Source organism: Cryptotermes secundus, unplaced genomic scaffold (genome assembly GCF_002891405.2).
Source record: "Cryptotermes secundus unplaced genomic scaffold, Csec_1.0 scaffold34, whole genome shotgun sequence".
NCBI lineage: Eukaryota > Metazoa > Arthropoda > Insecta > Blattodea > Kalotermitidae > Cryptotermes > Cryptotermes secundus.
In genome coordinates, this window is record NW_019725835.1 from 5,558 (window position 1) to 31,696 (window position 26,139).

At 36.8% G+C, this 26,139-nt stretch overlaps 1 protein-coding gene across 3 annotated transcripts in view; it reads right to left on the bottom strand.

Annotated features, from left to right (window-relative positions):
* Positions 1 to 534: 534 nt before the first annotated feature.
* LOC111863495 (BAI1-associated protein 3) overlaps positions 535 to 26,139 on the bottom strand; it is a 214,944-nt gene continuing 189,339 nt past the window's right edge. For 2 of the 3 annotated variants that reach the window (XM_023849845.1, XM_033751087.1), the window contains exons 14-27: positions 21,950 to 22,090; positions 20,530 to 20,581; positions 18,863 to 18,901; positions 13,799 to 13,953; positions 12,168 to 12,276; positions 11,601 to 11,783; positions 11,215 to 11,316; positions 10,296 to 10,511; positions 9,032 to 9,247; positions 8,025 to 8,130; positions 7,533 to 7,742; positions 6,365 to 6,488; positions 4,573 to 4,781; positions 535 to 3,183 (exon numbers count right to left, since the gene is read on the bottom strand). In XM_023849845.1, coding sequence (XP_023705613.1) covers positions 3,089 to 3,183; positions 4,573 to 4,781; positions 6,365 to 6,488; positions 7,533 to 7,742; positions 8,025 to 8,130; positions 9,032 to 9,247; positions 10,296 to 10,511; positions 11,215 to 11,316; positions 11,601 to 11,783; positions 12,168 to 12,276; positions 13,799 to 13,953; positions 18,863 to 18,901; positions 20,530 to 20,581; positions 21,950 to 22,090 — 1,957 coding nt within the window. In that variant the 3' untranslated portion in view covers positions 535 to 3,088. The remainder of the gene's footprint in view (positions 3,184 to 4,572; positions 4,782 to 6,364; positions 6,489 to 7,532; positions 7,743 to 8,024; positions 8,131 to 9,031; positions 9,248 to 10,295; positions 10,512 to 11,214; positions 11,317 to 11,600; positions 11,784 to 12,167; positions 12,277 to 13,798; positions 13,954 to 18,862; positions 18,902 to 20,529; positions 20,582 to 21,949; positions 22,091 to 26,139) is intronic. The other variant, XM_033751088.1, reaches the window with a different exon arrangement.

Consider the following 26,139-nt stretch of genomic DNA (forward strand, 5'->3'; position numbering starts at 1 on the left):
AAAAAGATTAATTTGGGGTGAAAATGTTTATATTTATCCTAAATTTCTGTAAGGGCAAATATATGGTCTGTGTCATTAATTTTATGGTCCCACTTTATAATTTCCATAAGAACAAAATTCCATAACCTGAACGCTTGTAACAATGGAAGGGGGGATGGGGGGACAGTGTTTATTAAATCAAAAGAACTAATTTGAATTTATTATACAGCTAGAGACAAACTGTAGTTATTAACCTTCTTGCTGCTGGTGAGTGAGACAAGGAGCAGGTTGTGTTGGGTCTGATATTATAGGCTGTGGCTAATGACCAGGTGATGATGTCCTATTGCATGTATTTCAGGAGATGTCACTAGTATGCATAATATTAGACCAACATTTTCATCTGCTTACCTCGGTCACAAACCTTCTCTTCTATTCAGTAAACTTTTACCCCTTCTTCCTCAAAGAATAATAACAGAACCTCTACAATTGGGCTTGACTTTAAGGTTGAAGATAACAGTCTTCTGCAAAGTGACACTTTATACTTTGGTAGATTTTGGAGGAACCTGATGCCTTCACTTTCAGGACAGACGAGAAGCCAAAGTACATGGCCTGACATCACAAAAATACAGCAGTCTTCATAGTCACTGCCATGAGAATCTCGAATCTTATGCAGTAAAAAGGTTAATTTAAATATAAAGAACCATCTTGGACACAAACAAACAACATCCCAAAAAACTTGTAAATATCTGCAGTGAGAAAGTTATGCCATTCAACAAGCATTCAAGAAAGATACAACTGGACAACTGATATAAATTAGATATTGTACCAATATTACTTGCATACACCATACCTTGAAGTAACAGGGTAATTTAAAGTAACATTTTTATTTTTAAATGTACAATGGCAACACTGAATAAGCATTTAAAAAGTAATGTTCAAGTTGTTATTGAAGAAGGAAAACAGTAAATAGCTGAAGGTGGAAAGATAAATCTTCATATCCTCTTTTGCTATGCTGAACATCATACTGCTGGGTCATTCTTTAAGAAGAGTGTGACAGAAATGGAACAATCAGTAATTTTATAAGACATCAGGAGCAAACTATGGTCAATGTGCTAGGTTAAATGTGGGGAGATCATCTATACCAATTATCATTGCATTTTGTTATAACATGAACATTTCTTACTGAAATAAACAAAAAAGTAATAAGAGTAGAATACTATTAATAAAATTCTTAAGTCATAATATGAGAAAATGGTTAACAAATGCAAATAGAAGATGTTAAGTATACTGCTTCCATTTTCAGGGTCAAAGAGCAAGCCAAGCAAGCAATTAGCCAGACATAGGCTTGCTCAGCTTATTCTTTGACCCTGAAAATGGAGGAAGTAATATTCCTCAGAAATGTTCATGAACTTGTACTGGTCTACACGGCACAAGTTCCCAGAATACAGCATTCCTCATAGCAATGGCTATGAGAGGCTCAAATCCAACATCTTCCTGTTTGTTTCCATTTCTATCATGTCAAGTACAGAAATATATAAATCCATCAATGTTGATGTGAGAGAGAATTCTATATGTAGACATTTGACAATATTATCTTCAGCTCTGTCTTCAGTTATCATTAACCTCTTGTGTACAAACGAGCATGACTAGCAATTGTAGTGGAAGGCCAAAAAGCTACCCACTCATACTGACTCATAGAATGACCACCCTGTTGGTCATTGAAACATAATTCTGAGGCCACTCATGAGCTATGATTTTGCAGAAAAATAAAGTTATCACTTAAGGTCTGGATTGCTCTCCCTTCACGTTGTGGTTGGAACAGCCTGTTGCCAGCAGTCCAAGAGAACAGAGCATTATGTCAATGACCAAGTTGGGAATAAATCTAAGATCTCTGACTTCATGGATAGGGCTCATGGATATTAAGAGGGGATCAGTATAGAGGGGTTTGGATCTAGCAAAGTTTGAGGCTCCTTAAGAGCCCAAAGAATTCCGGGGGAATGCAATGGACCCAGTGGGGGTCTGGATGCTTGGGGTTAATGAAGTTCTCGATGTTAGTACTCATATGGGCCAGTTTCATATTCTGGACTTCTGGGTTATGACATCATGTAGCCTGACAGCTAAGTACCGATGTTTCATAAAGTCAAATGCCTTCCATCTCATCCTGAATCTCCCTTCTGTTGAATGAAACTGCACTAGATCCCTTGCCTATAACAACTTTCTCCATCTTTTACCCAGATGATAGAGGCAGTAAAATATTGGTACTCACTTACCAAACTAAACACTATCACAAAATAGAAGACCACAATATTAATGATGACCACCTCATAAACTTCAAATTGTCTGGACAACTGGGGTTCAATTCTCAAAAGTAGTAAGGATTTCCCTGTTTGCCACCATGTCTATACTACCCCATTTACTCTCCAGTGGGTACTGGAGGCTCATTCACTAGGGATATGTGGCCAGAGCATGAAGCTGATAATTCTATCTAGTGTAAACTTCAACTACCTTCTATATGCCTTATGCACAAGGAAACTTCACTTCCTTTAAGTTGTACACAAGGGTTTAATCAATATGGTTTTTATTCTGTACCAAAATATGTAGAGCAAATTACTTTTAGCTTGAAGTATAAATAACCTCTATGACTGCATTTTTGTAATACACATATCATCAAAAGACATACCAGTTTCTTTATATCACGATTTAGTAGCTATATTACAATAAAAGTATGAAATGAAAAATATTATAAATTTTATCCAGAGATATTCAACCTCTCCTTTTACGTGCTACATTGATATTTTGGCGCTAACACATCAAACTGCAAATTGACAAACATTTGAAGGCAAATAACTTGAATAAATGGACTTCAGATTCAAGTTTTCATGCACTCTCATAAAATGCTATTATATAATACTATATATGAATTTGCATTCTAATTTGATGCTTGAGAAAAATAACATGATTGTTTTGAAGACTGAGAGGTTTGGACCAATGTCCCAGGACAGACATATAGGGTGCTTATTGGCATCCTTACTAATCCAGTCAGAAAGATTCCATGGAGCTGCAGTCCAAGGATACCAGCACATGTACATATATAAATGAAGTGTTGTCACTATGAGTTGCTAATTCGTAACTTCTGTTTCTTCACAAAATCTTGAGCCATCTTATCACCAGTACGAGTCTCCAAAGTTTGAAGAATTGGATGATCTGAAGTAAACAAAATGGAAACTCTCAGCTCCAGAGTAACTTGGGGTTGAGAAGAGGATAGAGACATGGACAAACAGATGTGATTACACTATCATTTCTTAAAAAAACAAGGAAGGGAAGTTAAGAAAAAGCCCCATAAATATCTTGAATATGAATACACCAATCTTTCAATCTATCAGGAATTTCAAGATACATAAGGATTGAAATTTCTAAAGCATGTAATAGGCTACTTTTATTAGGTGGAGTAAAGCATGGACCAAAGGAGGAAATGTATTTTATGAAGTTTATAGTATATATAAATATTTGAGAACATAAAAGAAATAAAGAAATAATGATAGAATTACAAATTTGAGCAATAACGTTTTATAGAGCAGTATGGAAGAATAAAATTATTGTGTTTGCGGACATTATCCATTGTCCTGTATTTTATTTAAAACACACAAAATTTTGGAGACCAGATTCTGTCTCCATCTTCAGATGTATTATAATCGATTATGTGTGAACATTTTGTTTTTATGTTGGTACCACACAAAGAATTTGTCTCTTTAGTGATGACTTTTATTTTGATAGTGCTCTGATTTTAAGAACAACAAGCCACGAAATAGTGCATGGACATAAGTGCTAAGCTTCATACTTGTGGAGTTTTTTTTGGTATGTTTTGATGTTGGTCTTAACTCTTGTAGATGGTTTGTGCTGTGCTTGGTTTATATATCTTGTGTTGGTGCTGATGTCTGGAGGTAGACTATATTGATTGGGTCCATATGAGTGGGTTTCACTTGAAGACTGAGATAGAATCTGTTCTCCAAAACGTAGTCTGTTTAATTGAAAAACAGGAAGATGGATAATGTCCAGAAAAACAATAACCATATTAATATATCATTGTCACAAACTTTTGGAAATATGGAAGAAACTGAATAGATTAAGTTAAAAGCAAGGACTCTGATAGGATTCCCTCCTAGAATTATAAGACCATGGTTCAGACATATAATCTGTGAGGTGCAATATCATGAGGGGTATATGGGGATTAAGGGGGTAGGGGAGAAAAGTGTTATGAACTATTCATTTTCCTTTAAGAAACTAAATAAATTCTTCTGCCTGCAATGACAATTTAATGCTGATTATCAGTAAAATGAGTTCTATTATATTCAACTTTCTATTAATTACTTATGACCATCATCATCATTTTTGTTTTATTTTTCCCATTATACCTACTCTGTACTAAGTATGAAAAAGATAATCTTAATAAAAGGCCACAGCATTAATAACTGTAACAATGATTGACACAGTAGCATGATAGCAAGTTTTAAATGATCCAATAATATAATTTTGATACTATCAACTTACTCCTATTTAATACTTAGTAATACCTCTACAATGCTATGAACTTACTCCTGTTTTTCTGGTGCATGAGACAAAGGTCCACTGTTTTCAGGCCATGAAAATTGTCTATGCTTGTATTGTTGTCATCGACACCTGGGATGTTGTGAAGTGACAGAAATGCCTCACCAGCAAAGTCATTGGCTGTCAGAACATCATGGTCCATCACTGTGAATAGGATCATTGCTCCATCGGACTTACATTGTTCTGACGTCACTGAACTGCAATGGTACATTATACCACACGTCAATTAGACTGTTGACTGCTAATTCACTGTCATTTTGTCATCAAAATGTTAATTAAATTATTCTTTAATTAATTAATTGGTGCTTAATTAATTTAGAACAGGGAAAAGGAGTAGTACTTAAACCATATTTCACAATTGAAACTATACATCTATCCTGCAGTTAATGTTCTGGATTTCAATTAAATATTCATCTGAAGCTGATATCCAAATCCCTGTTTTAAATTAATATTTAAATCAAATGCTGTTGTGTCTAGTAAGAATTCTACTTCACAGAAAATTACTTTATACTTGAAGTATTTCTTTTTGGATAGTTCATTTTGGCCCTTTTTATTTCTCTTGGTATCTGTGCTGTTGTTATGTGTCCTGTTATATTTATGAAGAAGCAAACCTATTAGTTAAATTGCAAGCTATACTAATTTTATTACAATCTTCTTCTTTAAATTCCTCCTGATTTTCTAACACATAAAGTTGCCCACCTGTAGTGTGTTCCATCTCTAGCTGCATGCATTAAGCTTCAAACCATTTATTCCAAGAAATTTGAAATATGAACACAAAAATTAATAATGTGACATACTTGCTCCATGCAAGAGTGGTTGAGACACAGAAACAGCTGTTTCTAAGTAATACACATGCAACAATGGAACAATGGGGTTATGCAACCTGCTTCTAGGCAATGGCTTGGTAAAAACACTTCCACACAGGAGCAATGATACCACATCCCAACAGTGCTTAGCTATCATGTGACTAGTGGTTTCTATGTGGTCTGTGTTATGCAACAGTAGAACTGTGTTTTCTGCTTTGTCCATGCCGCAGCTATATAACACAAGTCCGCTTGTAGCTGAGAAGAGTCAAGAGTCCAGAGTCCAGAAGAGTTCTTAGTTGAGTTCTGAGGTTCCAGGGAGATTGAACAAGAAATGGCAAGAAGACTTCATAGTGATTTGAAGTTCTAGTTTCTGTGTTGAGATCTATTTCCAGGAGTTGACTAGTGAATATGGAGAATCCTAGTGTGTGTGTAAATCTGCAACAGCACTGTATTAACTGTAATTAAGAGAGACTGTAAATGAATTGCCAATAAATCCAATCATCTGAAACAGAACTCATAATTTTTGTCATGTGTACCTGCTTACATGCGACAATAATATTCTGCAGCACCGTATTCAGAACAGCTACACACAGCACCAAAGCAAAAGCAACACATCAACAAAATAAACACCAGACACACAACACATAATAACAAATGATTTTAAAATATTTTATAAGTAGTTCACACATTTAAAATGGAAAGTGTAGCACCATGACAACAGGGCAGCAGTTTCTTCTACCACTTTTATGCCTCATGATGGCTACTTGGGCCAAAACATGCAGTGTTCGAACACTAGAAAGAGATTAATATTTCTGAAGTGTGAATTATAATGCATCAATGAAGTTGCACAGGGGCAGTGAGAAGTGCCAGTGGTAACTGTGGTAACCATGGTACTCAGTTACATATTGGATAAACATGTTCAGCAGGACCAGTAAGCTGGTACATTTGTTCCTTTTGCTGATTTATATACTTACAATTCAAAACACTCATCAAACATCGGATTCAATGTTTTCTTCTGCACATTAGTTCGCTGTTCAGAACAATGTGGAAAGACTTTCCTTGGTAACAGCTCAATGATCACAAAAGGGTCACTAAAACCTATGAAAAACAATAGAGATCATTTTTAATTATCTTCAATGATAATTAGACTTTTTGGTCCTTGATCGTTTCAGGGCACAAATTACAAGTGTGGGACTGTGCACCCAGAAGTGTACATATGTTTTATAAATGTACTGTTTGGAACTCTGCATACATCTACAGTCATGATGTTAATTTATTGCAGACATAAATACTTTTCTTTGTTTCATTCACCATACCAATTTTGTACTTCATTTCTCTGATAGAAATAAGTAAAACAGATATTCAGCTAATCATTGGGCTCAAAGAACATAACTTTTGGTTACAAATACAATGTTTGGTTCCATCACTCGTCATATCATCCCCTGATGATGGTGACATAAATGTTGAATACTGACTCCATGTTCACATTGCTGATTGCCCAAGAAGATTGTACTGCATACAGTTGCCATGAAAGCTTCAAATCATGCACTTCAAATTTGTAATGGTGGGCAACATTCAAATTTATTGTTAATAAAATTGTCTACAAATGGATGGATATATTTTCTTTCTATTATTTTTCGTTGAGCACTTTATTTTATTATTTCTTTTTCATTGGCTCTACAGGCCCCTTTGGGCTCTGGCCCATGATTTTCAGTTTCATGATTATTTTATAGACATAAACACAGAATAGACATATACATGTACCAAACATCCATGCCTTGTGTGGGATTCGAACCCATGATCCCAGCTTTCTAGCGAGTGAAGACAGTACATGCCTTAGATCGCTCAGCTACTCAGGTTGGCCACTTTATTTTATTGGGAATGGGTACATTTTAGAGAGTGAAATCTTCTAACACAGATATGACAGAATATTAATATTTCTTCTTTGTTTAAATCTTCTTTCCAATCATGTTGCACATTTGTGGCAGAAACAAACATTAAATTTGTTATGATATTAGGATATGTGTAGCGTTATGAAGCATGAATTTATGCCATCGTTAAGTATGCACCATAGTTTGCTGTTAAAATAACAACATAAATTTCTTTATCACCATTCCCAAGTATGTGAAGCAGTGCACTTACCATTGGGATCCAAAGGAATAACATCCCTTGCATTGAGAACCTCGACACACAAAGAGTCATGGTTGAAGTATGCCCGGACTGAGAGAACCCCATACTCTGTAACTTCTGTACTGAGCTGATCCTGAAGACGCTGTTGATAGTACAGTGATATGAGATGTTCTGTATCAGTCTTATGATACTGCAATCTCTGCTCCACGCTCCAGTACGTCACTGCAATCAGATGCGAAGCATATGAACTATTAACATTTACACATTGTGTGAAACATGATTGAAATTCTATAGTAAACAGGGTTGTAATTAATTGTTCCGTCTGCATTTCTATTTGTGGTCATTGCAATTTTAATTTTACAGTTTGATTCTGATGCAGAAATATATCCCTATAAGACCATGCTTTATAAAACGTTCAGTGATAACTAATACAGGAATCGTTTTAGGCAGTCATTAAACTTACGATCTATAAGTGTGATAAATTGTTGAAAATATCTGTCTCACCTGTCTTTAGGGACTCCATTGACAAGCCCTTCTGATCAGCATGAAAGAAGTCCACTAGAATCTCCAGGGCCTCATACAAACGTTCGTAGAACATTGACATTTTCTCCTGTTGGAGACAAAGATTTTTATTAAAGAATATTTCTCATACTAAGAAAGTTCTATTTACTTATCTTTGTTCTTTCTAATACCTTTGTAATACCTGTACCTCCTGTTCAACTTACAATATTTTGAAAATATTTCCCCACACTCATACACCTGACTTTTTCCTTTCCCAAATGTTTTTAAATGTACACTGATAATGAAGTAACTTTCACATCTTATTCTGTCTTCCTCCTAATGATTTATCTTTCTATGTACCATATATTTTGAATAACACAAGAGAACCATCCAAAAAGTAGTGTTTCTTGTAAGTTTTCTTTAAGAAGTTTCCTTAGGAGAATATGATGTTTTACAATAAATAAATAAAAATATATTTACAAGTAAATCACCACATAGAAACATCAGCACATACAAGTACTAAGGACCTTCAACTGATTACAGTGACTTAGCAATCTGTCTATAAATGCGATAAAATTAATGTCATGAACACACAGATTTCAGTTCCCACTTAAGCAGTCATGTGTGAATTATGCATGTGAGGCTTCAAGAACTGGTGCAGTCTGCTTATCCACTGCTCACATCGCTAAATTTGTTCTAAGAAAGTATTCATGCATGCTTTCTAATTACTCTAATTTAGGTACTAACCTGCTTAGGATTTATAGAATGTAAATAAATTCAATTCAATTCCCTCTTCTATGAAGAATCAATTTCCTATGAATTCTGCAAATTAAAGTTCTTACAACATGGCTCTCTGCAACTTCTTACTGTTTGACTCCTTCATATCAGAAACCGCTGTGCTCCCTGGCAGACATTACTGGGCATCTGGGTAGCTCACTCCTTTAACCTAACTAGAAAATCTGTTTACCAAAATCCAGACAGATATTTATCCAATTATATTCCCGCCTTACCCCAGCATTCCCATCCATTTGCTGCCCCAGTTCAAGCAACGAGACATCCCATACATCAGCAAGGACTCGTTCAAAATTGCGAGGCAGGAGGGCAGCATTAAGGTTGACTAAATGTGCATCAAGGTATTCCAACAAGGGGGAGATCGCATCAGGTGTTGGTAGAGAATCAGGTGACCATGCCAGATGGAACATCGCTTTCTTAAGCGCAGGTCTCATCTGAGAATATCAGTAAAGCATAAGATACAGTATGCAAAATATTTTTAATAAACATCCTTATCAAAATTATTTACATAATGACCACTAATATCTTTAGTTGCTAGCATACCTCATGATATCTAAACAATTAATCGTTATTATAAAAAATAAAACAATTCCGTCCAGTGGGATTGGATGGAATTGTTTATTTTTTTATAATATTGTTAGTGTGACGGACCAGAATGAAACATATCAAATTAATCATCACTTTATTTAATAATATCGGTCATATATCATCAAGATTTCATAAATAATAACATGAAAAAATTTACAGAAGGCACTATTCCTTTAAATAAGAATGCTGTGGTGACTACTAGTCAAATAAATAGGGAGTGACATGACAAAGATGAAGATCCGTTTATCTTTGATTTGCTTAATGATGCTGTATATATTTCACATGGTAGCATTATTATTAAATAATAATATGGAAAGGATATGTAAGGGAGTGGTTATGACCTAATTAATAGGACTATCCTGGCATGTGCCTGAGGGGCACAAGGAGAGGCACAAAAATCCTCAGTCAGGGCTGCTTTTCTCTGGGGTGCGATTCAAACTAGGAAACTACAAGACAGTGATGAAGATCCTGTTTCAACAGAAGTTCTTGCTACAACAGCCATAGGAACGATATAGTGCAAAATATGTGACACAGTAGTGTAGCCAATGAGGTGAGAGATAGTGCTCATTCATTCTTGTATTAAACAATGACAGCAATTCAACAGAAGATGTTATATAACACTGAATACAGTGAAAATCATCATGATTGTTGAACTGCTAGGATATGAACACTACTTTCATGGCCTGCTTCTAGGTACTATTGCACCATTCACCCTGAAGAGCTTAGGAATGTCCCAAACCCTCTGTCAGGGCAGCCAAGATTCAACTACCCTAAAGATTGAGGCAGCAGATTCATCCAAAAAGTTAAAACAAATCTACCAAACTACACGGCATCTCATCCAAGAAGGCGGTATCTCCAAAAACGTAGCCTTCTTCGTGACAAGTGGTGACTCACCTTAGCAGCCACCTTGTTGATAACCTGAAGTGCTCTTGCTTCTAGCTGGTTGATGGCACCCTCTAGCATGGCATATAGAGCCTGCCTCCACTGCTGTCTGCCTGCATCCCCAATTGCCGCTTCCACTGCCTCCAAAACAGTCTCCACGTGCAGCTCAGCTCCCAGAACCGACAACGAGCGGCGCACGTACTCCAAGTCATTCACTGTCACGCACATCTGTAGCACCATACCATTCATTGTACAATGCACACATAATCTCATCCTCCATCTGCACTCCATCATTCACTCATGTATTCATACTTATTCCCTGCATATTGCTCTGCTTGCTCTGAGCTGCAGTATGTATTGTAACATTATAATATTATGTATCACTGCATGGGACTACAGAAACAGCACAAATGAACTAAATGACTGCATAGGGCAGCACGACTGTAGGGACAACAAATTTCACAAACTCTATTTTTTTAATCATTTTGGCTTTTTATTGAAAGAAAGTTAATTCCTGTTAATCTTTCATTCACATCAATGTGACCATTAATTATCAGTAATATAAACATATCATGCAACTATTAAATAAAACTGTTTTAAGAATTATGCCATCAATGACCATTTTTGTCACAGTATCTGAAAATCTTCTTTTATATTATTAATTATATATCTATTTGGGCTGTGTGCTAGCTATAAAAGGGAGTTCATTTGTGCATTCAAGGCAGTCAAGAGATTCTTCGTAGAGATTCATCAGACAGATGTCATTCAGAAGGAGTTCGTATAATTGGTTGTAATTGAAAAGAAGTGCCAATAAATCCAAATCATCATATCCAGAACCCATTATTATTCATCACACAGACCCCCAATACATGACATTTCATGCCCTTAATTCAGAAATGAAAATTCCAGGTTTATAGAAGCACAAACAGACCTCATCACTGATTTTGAATGGTGCTGTGTCCTCATAGTATCCAGAGTCCTGCAGCTTCTGGTGAGTCAGGTCTGCATAATACACAGCAGCACTGGTAATACACTGAAAGTACCGGTAATATTATACATAAATAAAAATGTATATTAACAATTTCATAGCCATATTTGTATCTATATAGTTAAAACTTTCTTACACCAATATTTGAATTGACTGAAAAAGAAATCTTGAGAATAAGTTTAGAATATCTCAGCTGTATGATTTCTCTCAGTATGTTACTCTTGCATAATTTAATTTTACAAAATGTATTTATATGTATACAAAATTTATTTACTTATGTATATTTATGTATACAAAATTGTATTTATTAAGTACTGTCTTTTCCTCACATCAATAATCTTCAGCACAAAATTGTAGGAGCCAACAAGGTCAGGCCAGGCCAGCTGCCTCCAGAACTCTTTGATCTGGTGGAAACAAGCTGTAGCATCAACAGCCAGAGTGCTGTGTTTTACAATCAGGTCACCTGTACACACCCTGTTGAGCTCTGCTGCCTTGTGAATGCGGTGAACAGCCTACAAGAAACAATAACCTTTCCTTTTAAACTACACAAACATTCTTTAACAGAGCAATTAAAGAAATCATATATTTTAATTGCTGGGTAATTCAATAAAGAAATACCAATAATTATAACTCACTCAATAATTTACCAATAAAAATGAAATTTGGTTAGCACATTCCTTGGAAGCTATGGTGAAAATTGTATCAGAAAAGCTGCTGAAATTGGTATCCTATGCCTGGAGACAATCCATGTCCCAGGATCTTAATCTTTGTGTCTTCTTTTACTCTACTGATATGTTACACAAATTTGTATTTTGTGGTTAAGTGGACAAGTCATTCAGTTGATGCCTTAATGATTGCTTTACTGCTCCCCTACCTGGCCAAACACACAGACAAACCTTGAACTTGGCCACATCTAGCCACCTATCAACAGCTGGTTCAAACCATTCATAGTAGAGGTTGATAGCAAGCGCCTTCTGGTCTGGAACTGGCAAGTGTTCCCGGAAACTGGAACACATATCAAATTGTTCCTGTTCACTACAGAGTATGTTTCAATGTATTTCACTTAATATCACAAAAGTAAAATCAGTTATAAAAGTTTCAAACATTGGTTTAATGTCATCATCAGGGCATTTTGATATGATTTTGTAAATTGTCTGGATAGAAATGTATACAATATGAATCTAACTTCACATCAAACAAACGGACACTTACTGTATGAAGCCAATCATATGAAGGTTAGTGATAAGGAATAATTTTATCTCACAGACCCCATAGAGTATGTACAAATTCTGTCCACATGATATGATTAAGCATGTGATTAATCAGTGAAAGACTGTTGCTGCAACATTATCCAGATATGAATGCTTATGTAACATTTAACTGTGATAAACTTAAAGCAGAAACATACACTGGAGGTCTTAAAAATGGATTGCTGTTCATGAAACCATGGCAAATAAATTACAGGAGTACCTATGCTTCTTATTTCAATATGAATTATGTTTCAACAACTGCTGTAAAATCACATCATTTTACTGCCAAGTTATCCATTTACATTTAGTTTCTGTGGAACAGTGATATATGTATGTATGTATGTATATATATATATATGTGTGTGTGTGTGTGTGTTGGTGTCTCATCACCAAAATGCTGGGCAAAATCATGATATAAAGACAGTAAACAGATGTTTTGAAAATGTGGCACAATTCAGATATTTGGGAACAACGATAACAGATCGAAACCTGATTCAGGAGGAAATTAAGGGGAGATCGAACTNACTGAAGAGAGATGAAGTGACAGGAGATTGGAGATAACTGCATAATGAGGAGCTTCATAACTTTCACTCTTCTCCAAGTACAATTAGAATGATCAGGTCAAGGAGGATGAGGTGGGCAGGGCATGTAGCACGAATGGGGGAGACGAGGAATGTGTATAGGATATTAGTGGGAAAGCCAGAAGAAAAGAGACCACTGGGAAGACCAAGGTGTAGGTGGGTGGACAATATAAAAATGGATCTTAGAGAGATAGGATGAGATGGTATTGATTGGAGTGATGTGGCTCAGGATAGGGACCAGTGAAGGGCTCTTGTGAACATGGTAATGAACCTTCGGGTTCCATAAAATGCTGAGAAATTCTTGAGTAGCTGCAGAATTGGCAGCTCCTTCAGAAAGGCTCAGGTCCATGAGTAAGTAAGGAACAGTGATATACAATGCAATAATGGTTTTGTTTTGGTACATTCTGTATTCGATGAATTAGGGGAAAATTAGCGCTAATCACAGGCTATCAACTGGAAATCAGGAGGTTGTGCATTCTGCCATGTTTTAACAAACTTCTGTGGCATCTCACAACAAATGCCAAGATTCATCTGGCTCAGGGTAGCGACCAGTTGCAGACTTGTGAACATGGTAATGAATCTTTGGGTTCCATAAAAGAGAGGGGATTTGACTAATTATGTGATTGTCAGTTTCCCAAGAAGATCTTTATTTCACCGCGTTAATTTAATTTGTTAGTTGGCAGCAAGTATACCAACCTGACCATTTCTTGCATGGCAAGATACAACTCAAAAATGGGTGTTGCCACTTCAGCTTCTTGAGGGAGGGTCACATCTTCTACCATAGCCCCAAGATCCATTGACTGCATTTGAATGCAGAGAGCTGTCACCTGTGGTCCAATGTCTCCATCAATCTGCATCATCAATAAAAAATAATGTTAAACAGTATTTCCCATAACACATTACATGAATAGTAGAGACTTGTGTGCAGTATTGCTTGCATTAATAATAGTTAACGGTTAAGTTACATGCAAAATATTGTTGAAATTCAAGCCAATGCATTCTAGAAGAGGAAAGCACAGAATCTTTATCAAGTCCATAATTAAACAGGACAGAAGGATACATTCATTTATTTTATTACATTAGATTTTACTTCAGTCTGAAAGATGTATAAATGAAATTATGTTATAGTTACATTGTATTTATAGGGTTGTATACATGTAAGGACTGACTGTACCAACACTAATTCAATGTAGGTTTTCAATAAAATGCAACTTATTTGTCTCTAAAGAGGAAAGAAGTGAGAACAATTTGTTTCTCTTAATTAAAGCACAGAAACAAATAACGAAATTTGTTACAGCCATGTGTAGGCACGGTGTTTTATTCCCTTACACATAAACAATATTGAAGGAATGAAAAATTTTGTGAGAAAGAAATTCCTACCAAAGTTCTCATTCAACAATGTAGTAATGATTTATCCGTCCTTATGAAGTATAGACTCTACATATCTGAATTTCATTTTCTTTAAAATTTAGAATAGAAAAAAGTAAGAAATTGTTCTCTTTAATTTTACTGAGACACTTTCATTTTATATTGGTTTCATTAAATAATTTAAAATTGATGGAAAACACTAGTTGGCCAGTCTTGATTGAATATATTAATTGTAGTAAATTTACATAACCCTTATTACTTTTAATGCACCCTCAAACCCCAAATAGAAAGCTACCAGCTTTAATTTCATACAAAAGATAAACGATAAAACTAGTGATTGTGTATATACTGTGTCTTTCTTATGTGGCTGCATGCGTTGTATTGCTGGATGTATGTGCTTGACACACACGTCCAGCAATACAATGCACGCAGCCACATAAGAAAGACACATCATAAGACACGGTATACTTGTATACACAATTAAAACATAAGAACGACTCCCATAGCGGATGAATGGCATTACACACGAGTTTGATATACGACATGTAAGATGATAGATCTTAACAAGTTTTAATATATAAATTTTATTATTGAACAACATCAAACACACATTTTACATCATTTTATAAATGGACAATTGATGGCAGGCAGTGCAATGGTTTAACATGATTGATACACCTGAGGATGGCAGAATGATGCCGAAATATGTAGTGTGAAGCGACAAGTGAAATTGTATGCACTAAAAGACGGTAAATATATACACATTATGGATACGAATCAGTGCAACAGGACGCTAAAATACAGCAAAACTGTAGTTATGTTGAAGAATGCCGTCTTCTGGGATTTGGCGCCGTGTAGATATTGTGTTAACCGACATTTTGGAGGAACGTATCAGCTCCATCTTCAGGGTATAAGAAGACGGCATTGTTCATAGTTACTGCAGTGAAAACCTCAGTTCTTACTTATGTAGGTATGTTACTGGGTAATTATATTTCTTCTCAGAATAAAATTTATAATAATTCAAATAACTCACATTCCGGGCATGCAAGTGAAAAAAGCACAGCTACCTTTCACAGTATGAAGTAAGAATAGCTCTTTCCCATGCGCAATTTATATCAGCTTTTTATTCCTGAACCCACAGATCTTACAAACATTTTTCATTTACACATTTTCAATTTGGATTTCTATAATAATCTTGGTTAGTTCAAGTATAGGTGGGGGCAAGGATTTTCACTTCTCTATGCCTGGGTCCCACCCAGCCTCCTATCCAGTGGGTACCAGGGGGGGGGGGAAAGCGGCCGGAGCGTAAAGCTTACCACTCACCTCCAACTAGTGCCGAGGTCAAGAAAACATTGGTCTATACATCCACTCCAACTTGCATCTTCAGGGCACAGTGCTCAATTAGTTAAACACAGGGTCAAGTTTACCTTTACCTTAGTAATCTTTGTGAGACCTTCAAGCTAAAGTTATATCTGGGAACATCACATGGTTGTATCAGTATTGCAATATTGTGTTTGTCTTTGCTCAACGTTGACGTGTATTCAATAAACAGCCAACTCCCTAAATACAGTGTATAACTTTCTTTTTGTGGTATAAATATCTCTGAATACTGAAGTAGAAAGAAGCCATGGCCTAATCAAGGTACTATCTAGTGTTGAGCCCATTTCATTAGTTATTAGGGATAATTTTTGTAAGATTGTGTGTTTAGGTTGAAATGTTAGACGGCTGGCCGGAAGGCAAGGAGACAGAACCGCGGCTGACTCTTCGCATTCCTTGGCAGTCGATCGAATTGTTTTTAGAAAAGACTGTTTAAGCATCAGCGGAAAGACCCGGTCAGGTTTCGCTTAGCGCGACAAGGCATGTCCGGCAAGATGCCGACCTCAGGGATTTCGCACACGCAGCTTTCGCAATTGAAAAAAATCTGAATCTTGGAATTGAGAAAAGAGGCCGTTTCAGGCACTCTGTTTCTAGCAGTTGCCAGAAACGAACGAGAAAAAGCAAAGTGTGCCTGCGGAAGACCTTGGGATGGCGCCATTGCTCTTCCTGTGCTTCATGTTTAGCGCGGGTGAGTACTTGTCTGTGGTCGGGTCACTGATGGCTTAGTAGAACTTTTGGGTTACATTATTTTGGTGGTTTAATGTGTTTTAGACGGTAAAGGTGTATAAGTGTTTCAATTTTATTATATATATTTCATTTTTGTTGTTGTTTGGACAACTCGAGTTTTTGTGACCCTCCTAGTGAAGCATGCTTTCCATAACGTAGGTTAAGAGATATCCACGGACGTCCGATAGGGGGTGAGTACAGTCCATGCCCCCTATCAGGGCACAACACTAGGCATTTGCCTGGATGGAGTGATGAAAATCATGAAAAGTCTCAGTCGGGACAGCCGACTTCCTGGCTGAGATTTGAACTGAGCACCTACCAAATACAAATCTTGTGCTTTGTCACTGCATCAACCTGCTCAGTACTGTATATATCACATTTATTTACAACCACAGACAATGCTCAATCTAACATTATATAAAATAAGCTTTCATGGCAAGTATATGCAATTAAATCTCCTCGGGTAGCCAGCCATCTCAAGATGGAATGGATTTCAATTTCAGGAACTGTCACTGTCATCATCTTCATCAGGGATCAATCAGTGCCAACAGTGAAAGAGTAACAGTTTCCAAAACACTGGAGAACTGCTTATTCCAAAATATTTGCAGGTTATCTTCAGAACTAGCGACAGTCCCCTCCATTTTCCACCTGACAGAGTGTCATGCCACAGTTATGTAACTAAGTTAATTTAAAAAAATTTAATTGAGGTTTATGATTGAAGCAGAATTCAATTTCCCCATTGAAATTTAAATCATTCAAGATTAATAATGCATTAAAATAGTGCTTCATTAATGCTTCTATATGTCAGACTGAGTTATCAAACTGAATATGTGTACCCTCTGCCATCCCAACTGAAACATATCAGTTTCTTTTATTTATTCAGTTCCATTCTGAATACCAACTCCAAATACATTCACATTATTATCTGTGAAAGATTGAATTTTAGCAATAGATTCAAAGAATGTAAGTTGAACAAGTAAATGCTCAAGAAGATGCCTGTAGCATCTGAATATTGGTATAAATACTTACAAAGGAAAGACCAGCTGTGCAGATTTTTCAGTATGTGCAGAATACAGCAGTGGAATGTTTAATGCATTACAATCCAGTACTGAAGGGAAGGTAATGTAACACTCCACAAAATATGATACCACCAAACTCTTGAGAACTATTTATATAAAAAGGTTCGATGCCAAAGAGATGTGGGAGCTGGCAGAGAGGGGCAAGCCAGACATCTGGGCCCCCAGCCCAAGATATTTGGAAGAAAGAAAATCGAAATGGAAACAAAAAGGCATAAAAATATTAATTTAAGAATTAATGTTCTTTTTTAATATTTATTCTTCTCCAGTGAATACTCCAGGGCATCAATATATATAGTCTTAAGTGGCTTAAATGTAAGCCTCTAAGTGCTCTGTTTCTACAGTTGGTTATGCCACTGAGTTATGTTCAGGTTTTCTTAACTGCTTAACAAACTGAGAGAGCAGTTCTGTTTATTTTCATTTAAATACTGAAGAGTCTGAAATTTCTCCAGCTAGTGCTGAGGTCAAGAAAATGTGGACCTACACATCCACTCTGCCATACACCTTCATGGCGTAGTGCTTAATTAGTTAAGCACAGGGACAACTTTACCTTACACTGCAGCCTGATACACAGCGAAAAGTAAAGATTTGGCTTCATGTTGAGAAACCATGGTCACTTTCTTGCCACTATTCCTGTTTCATGTGATATATTGTTCATAAATTTATCCGTTTGCTAATCACATTCACCATGACATTAAAATGAAGGGATCAGAAAACTAAAACTGAATTATTCAACTACAAAGCTTAAAACCTAAGCTGACAAATGTAAGCTACAGTAGAAACAGAGCCTTCCAGTCTTTATTACAAAACTATCCAGTGAATGCCTCCCTGTCTATATAAATAACTCTCAAGGATTTTATTATAAATAATTAAGTAAAATAACTGTCACCACAGGGAAGAATGAACTTACCAAGATGCAGTGCAGATACAACAAATCCACCTACATGCAACCAGCAAACAATATAACAGCAACCAAAGTGATTTCTGTATTTGACTGAATATAATACATATATTTTTTCTTCATTTTTAAGCTTTCTGAATAATTGGGATAAACATTATATTCAAGCCAATACAGTACATAGGCAGCAAAGAAATAATGCAGCAGCAATTTTTGTATCATGAACTTTCTAAAGCTATTGCATCTTCTATTTGTGAGCTCTCTGTGTGAGGTGTGGCATTGAAGCTAAACTGTGTTTGTTCGCATTCTGTATACCTCAAAAAATTCCAGCTCTTTGCCCACATCTTCCGCCAACTGGGAACAGCAATAAGATTGTGTTGTTGATTTAACTACTAACACTTTCACAACAAAAGGGCAAACTTCAGAGGGACATACACTGTGCTTAGTATGTTTTCACTTCATCCTAACATTTGACAGAAAACCTCATGTATGAAGATTGTTAAGTGATAATAGATTGCACTGGACTGCTATTTAAGGCAAAGCCATATTCAGGGGATGCAGGGTTTATATGGCATGCACCTGTATATATATATAATGGGGGTATATAAACCCCATAGCTCAGGCAATTAGACACTAGCCTTCCACTGTGGATATTCAGATTAAATTTTAGGGAAATCCATTTGTAATTTCTAGCATGAAAAGAAGTTGAGTTTAAATTCTTGTCAGTTAATAACATTGTGACAGCACCAGCAAAGACATTTTCTTCCATATATTATTCCACATTAAGAAAAGAACAGATATAACTTCTGACTTAATGAAAGTACTGAAATAATGCAAACAATTTTCCTTTATTAGTTAATTTTTGTTCCTATTGAGAATATTCTCAGCTATCTATATAGTCACATTAATAATTTATTTCATATAAAGAATTGTTGAAATGGGATTAAGTAAAATCTTGGTGCAAAAAGTGGTACTGGGAAACGATCTTCTCAGGTACTTTGAACACCCAGGCAGCTGTCCAGTGAGCACTGTAGGCGCCTTCATGTGGTAAAGAGGCGAGACCACTGACCTCAGTGCTGAGGTGTAGTATGTAGGATGCATTACCTCTTCCCCTTTTTCACACTATGAAACAATGTTCAGGCACAATGGCAACTTTACCTACATTACCACAAGAAGACAAGAAATGTAATGGATGAAGTGAGCACAGACAAGATGGACTGATGAATATATTTTTGCACAACAGAAAAAATAAGACCTTCACATTCAAAATTTGGGTCAGGGGTACATAAAACATCAACAAGGCATACATATAACACTGTTAAAATAAGATTCAATATAAATTTGAACAACTTGTAGAATGTAATATAGACCTTCCCTGAAAACAACACACCAATATAAATCCTGAGGTAGGTGTTCTTGCATTATTTTTACTTTCAAAAGCAGTATTTCTTTTTAAGGACATGGTTTGTCTCTTCAAAGAATTAGTGCATATCACTGTAAGTCTAATACAATTAACACCATGTTGCATGTATTGTTCTTTGCTTGTATAAATACTGATTTAATAGAGTTTTATATCAGTCACAGCAGAGCTTTTAAACTTTCAAAACTACTAAACACAAATTTCCTTTATATTTCATTTAATTAAGAGTTTTGATAGTTTCCTGGATAAGCAAATACATGACATATTGTATGAAATAGGTATTTAATAGGAAATATTTGAAATACTACTTGAATGTATGATATAAATTGACAGATTGAAACTTGAAAAGAGTGAAGAAAAAAAGATTGCATATTGTAGAGAATGTAGCATTACTAATAATTTAATTCATGTTGCCGTGGTATACCTACAATTCTTAACAGAGTATAATCAAATATCAGATGAGATATAGCTGAAAATATTTCCCAGAATTTGAAGCAGTTATTATTTAACGTGAGATTCTTTAAAATCTTTAACTCAGTATAAATCACATTAAGGTACCTACCATCTTCTCCAACTGCTTGTATATAACACTAAAATAAGGAACACCATTTGTCCTGCAAGCATAACCAAAAGAGAATAAGAGTCAAGAGTTGTTTAATGCAAATGTAAATACTTCTGCTACACAATATACTACGTACTGGTAGGAACAGGGACTTTGCTGCCATAATTCTTTAGCATTATATTACCTACGATTACTATCATAGCTCCTATAGTTATACATCTGCCTTAGAGAGACTAAGGTTGCACCCTCTAAGTCTGCGTAGACATCTTCTTGATGCACTCTTCTTCATTCAGGTTTATCGTGGCCTTAAATCCTGCTCCTCCCTTCTGGATATTGCTAGTCTTCATGTTCCTACTTGCCATCTTCAAGACTTCTCTACTTTTAGCGTTTGTCCCTCAAAAAGGCACTGTCCCTCTTCTCGGTGTGCCCTTGCTACCAATGTGGTGGGTAAAGATCTCGACATATTTGCAGATGGAGCGGTTTCTCTGAATCATATTTTACAAGCATGTACCAAACCTTTTACAGTGTTATTGGATTAGTGTTTCATTAACTACAAATGTGTATACCTTTAATTTTAATTTTAACTTTAATTTTCTTATGTAATTGGTATTAATTTATTAGACTTGTTATTAATTTTATGCTATCACTCCCAGTTGTCTTATCTTAGTATCTAGTTGCTAATAGTATTAGCAACATTCATAGTAATTCATAATTCCTAATGTATGTATACGAGTTCGTATATTTAAGTCTTCTTTAGATTTATGTTCACAGATTTATTTGTCATATTTGTATTTTGTTTAATTATTTTTCTGTACCTTTATATACTCGTGCTAACTTTGTAATTGGCCACTGTGCTGTTAAGTTATTGCATGTAAATAACATGAATTGAACTGAATTACTTAAAAAACAATGAAGAAACTCGCTGATCTATCACACACATTCAATTACAGTAACCTCTCAGAATTATCAACCAAAAGGCAAATATTTCAAACAGAAATTATTATTTTCGTAAACGTATTCATGAAGAAAGTTACAATGCACACATGTTCACATCATCTAGTAGTTCTCTCAGCCACCATCAGATGCACTACAAATCATTCTCCCTCATACAACTGCTATTACAGCAGGAGATAATTGAATTTGTGATCACATTACAGCATACATGTATATATACAATCTTTTATTTATTAATCCACTATGTCAACTAGGATGACTCTCACGGAAGAACTGAAGCGCAATTGTTTTGACTATGTATTGGTTTCCTGTAAGAGTTCCTCTCCTGTGACTGGCAGATTCAGGTAGCCAGGAGACCTCATCCCCCCCACATGACAGATAACAGTGGATTACTACGCTAAGAGCGTTTGATTAACCCTTTTATTATCAGAACACAACTCCTTTTTCCCAGCCTGATTTTACTTACGTTTCAAACAGAGTGTTGTAATAATCCAGTCCTTTCTGCAGATCAACCAATAGGAGAGTGATGAGGTGAATAAGTCCTTGGATTACCACATCACAGTTCCTCGACACTGACAAGTGCTGCCCACTGTGGATTTCTTCATACCTACAAGAAGTGTAATGTTTCAATTAACAGTTAAATGTTTTAAAAGAGAAAACAAGGTAAACTTGGTTGTTTTGTTCTTGTTTGATTTATAGCTTAGGCATTTAAGAGTGAATAATATATTTTAATTATAGATTATAGAAAAAAATAAAATTTGAAAATTATATTTTCAAACTAATCCATACATGTAGAAGAATCATGTTGCTTTTCTATTGAATCTTGTATTGAACTCAGAAAAACAACAAACAAATCACTAAGGAAAACAAGTTAATATACAAAGGTGAGATAAAAAGTAGTGGCAACACCTCTATACTTCTGAAATGACTTTATTACCTGAGGTAAACACACATTCCTTCAATATAATCGTCCCCCATGTGTACTACCTTCTGCCAAATTTGCGGAAGGCGTCGTACAGCATTGGCGTGTTCACTTCTGTTGATGTCCAGCACTGACCGCCCTACAGCACAAATAATCTCCTCTCTTGTGTTGTAACGTGTCCCTTGCAGTGATTCTTTCATTTAGGCAAAGAGATCATCATCGCCCGGACTCATATCGGGTGAGTATTGCGGATGTTGCAGCATCTCCCATCGCCAGCGGTGAAGGAGATCCTTGACAGTGTCAGCAGTGTGAGCCCTTGCATTGTCATGAAGGATGATGGGGTTCATTGCCAACAAGTGTCATCGCTTTCTCCTGAGTGCTGGACGAAGATGATTACGCAGGAAATTTCAGTAGTAGGCAGCATTTACTGTCTGTCATTGAGGTAGAGTGTGGTGCAGTATCACTCCATCAGTGTCATATGCCATAATGAACATCGCCTTCACATTACTCTGTGTAGGGCGCACTTTCTTTGGACGAGGAGAGCCAGGATGCTTCCATTCATTTGATTGTCGCTTCAAGTGCGGTTCGTATGAGCGAGCCCAAGTTTCGTCCAGAGTGACGATCCTTCCAAGGAAGTCGTCACCTTCCCTCTGGTACTGGTTAAACAAGGCCTGTGCAACTGCATAACGTTGCCATTGTTGCACCTCGGACATTGTATGGGGTACCCAACGCGCTGCAATTTTGCGGTATCCAAGAATATCGTGCAGAATGTGGAGCACGGTCATGTGAAATACGCCTACCTCAGCAGCTAACTCCTGAGCAGCCTATCGACCATCGACATCCAGCAAAGAAGCAAGAAGCTGAATTGTGGGATTATCAACATGGGGACGTCCTGAATGGCATCCCTCCCTTCACAGAAAAATTTTAACCATCGTGCCACTGTGCGATATGGCAAAGCAGCATCACCACATGCTTTTAGCAGTCCCCGATAACAGTTTTATGCACTACAACCTTGTGCAACTTCAATTTTTATTCAGGAGCATTGTCCTTGTTTCGTGAACATGTTGTTAGGGTGCTTGAACTGGGCTCCTACACTTCAAGATGCACAATGCAACTCAATGAAACATAACCAAAGCCACTCACTGCACTAGCTCAACTGAACTTCTGCTATCAGCTACAGAAAGCTCTAGTGTCATCTAACGCACATCTTTCATGCTAAAGCACTGTTGCCACTACTTTTTATCCACTCCTTGTATAATAGGTTTTTAAGGTTTCTTTGCAAGGAATATATAAGTGGCAGTCAAATCAAAACAGATCACCATGCATAACTCACACGGCGCGCAAGTTGGTAACACTGAAATTTGCTCACGGTACGAGCATCTGGTGGGGACTCAGGAAAGCACAGCGACGGCGTGCCCGTGCACAGTAGTCGTTTGTTTATTGTGCTGGAATTAAGGTTAGCGCTACGTTTGGAAGCTTAGGGAAAGAAAGATATACACACACTGCTTTAGGTGGAATGAAAATAGAACCGGGATGGTTTTCCCCTTTTAATTCATAGGCATTTACTGCCAAAGAAGTAACGGGATGCTTTTAAGCCATTTAGAAAAGAACCGGGATACCATCCCGCCGCATCCCGCCCCACCTCAAGCCTTGTATATACAAAATATTCATAATAACTATTACATTATTGTTAAAAAGGATTCTTCTATCCTGAATATTCTGGGGAAATCAGTGAGAAGAATTTTAAAAGGCTGAAACTTAAGTGTGTAAGCGAAATTTCTACCTTACTTACTTACTTATTTACTTACTTACTTACTTACTTCCTCACTCATGGAGCTGAGCCCTTCTTCAGGAGCCGCCAATTCTGCAGCTACTCAAGAATTTCCCAGCATATTATGGAACCCGAAGGTTCATTGCCGTGTTCACAAGAGATCTCCAATGGTTTCTATTCTAAGGCATATCAATCCAATCCATGCCATCCTATCCTATCTCTCTAAGATCCGTTTTAATGTTGTCCTCTCACCTACGCCTTGGTCTTCCTAATGGTCTCTTTCATTCTGGCTCCCCCACCACTATCCTATATGCGTTCCTCCTCTCCCCATTTGTGCTGCAAGTCCTGCCTATCTAATCCTCCTTAACTTAATCATTCTAATTATACTTGGAGAGGAGTACAAGTTATGAAGCTCCTCATTGTGCAGTTTTCTCCAACCTCCTGTCACTTCAACCCTCTTCGGTAATTTCTACCTACCACTCCTAGAAAAATGTCCCCCCCACGAAAAATTTCCTGGTACGACAGTAGAAACAGTGCTTGGCCAAGCCTACACCATTCTGAACATTTTCATACTCACTATTAAGCTCAACATTTTAAAGAGCGTCATTAAATCGCCTGCCAATCAGCATAATGGTGCGGAAGAGATAGGATGGGTAACACCACAAAGCCTGCCCTAACTCTGAGAAAAGTCACAGCTATTAGGACTATCCAGGAAGGGGCTGAAGAATGGAAGGGCATTCAAAAGCTGAAGTTCTGTTGAGCGATTATAGACTCAACATATATTTTGTACCCGTCCATTTTAACTTTTCCTTAAAACTCAATTTGTGGAGGCTTTGTCTGTTTCATTTCCCCTTGACATATCATGAGCTCTCTCTTTAGAATACAAAAGAGAAAGCATCTTAGTTTAGGAGTAAAGTATTTCCAGCCGCATTTCATGAAACCCCTCTCATCAGCTCTCGAGATATCTCGAACGTAAAGAGAGATGGTGCGATTTTAATAGGTATTCTACGTTATTACGACCCTAAAAATATTTGGAGTAAAAGGTAAAGTTGCTCCTGTACTTAATTAATTAGGCAAGTAAACATTATGCCATGAAGACGTATGGGGGAGTGGAAGTGTAACTCCACCGTTCTTGACCTCGGCATTAGATGGAGCTGAATGGTTAGCTTTACGCCCCTGCAGCTTTACCCCAGGAAAGAGCCCCCAGTACCTTTTTGATAGGAGGCTGATCTTGACAACATGGAAAAGAGAAAAATCTTGTCCCTGTAAGGAACCGGAACCTTCCCATCCAGCCGTAGTCTGCCGCTATACCGACTGAGCTATCGGTGCTCCTTATTAGGAGTAAGGATTAGAACTGTACAGAAAAATTCTACTGCAACAATTGTACACTTCTTTACCATACCACTGGCAAGAGTACTGAATAAAACTCATAATATTGAATGTTCTCTGCTTGGTCCGCGCGGTAGGAAACAGAAATACGCTCTTATACATCCATATTAAGTTTCTTAACAATAACTAAGAATACAAACTAAATTTTCGTGATTTTGAGCATCTCAAAATCCATTTTTACTTAAAAAACACAAACTTCGTAAAATGTCCGGCTTCTAAAATCGTAAGGCCCCTGGAGAACGTTTGGTTGGCCTGTGCTGTCGCCCTGACCATGGCTTTCACGGCACCTTAAATTTAATTAACAAATCATATGGTGGAATCCGTCACCTAGCTGTGGCTGGAAACAATTCTTCCATCACGGACCCTGGACCAGGCTGTGTATGCTTACTTACTTACTCATGGAGCTGAGCCCTTCTTGAGGCGCCCTCAATTCTGCAGCTACTCAAGAATTTCCCAGCATTTTATGGAACCCGAAGGTCATTACCGTATTCACAAAAGCCCTCCACTGGTCACTATCCTGAGCCAGATCAATCCAATCAATACCATCCCATCCTATCTCTCTAAGACCCATTTT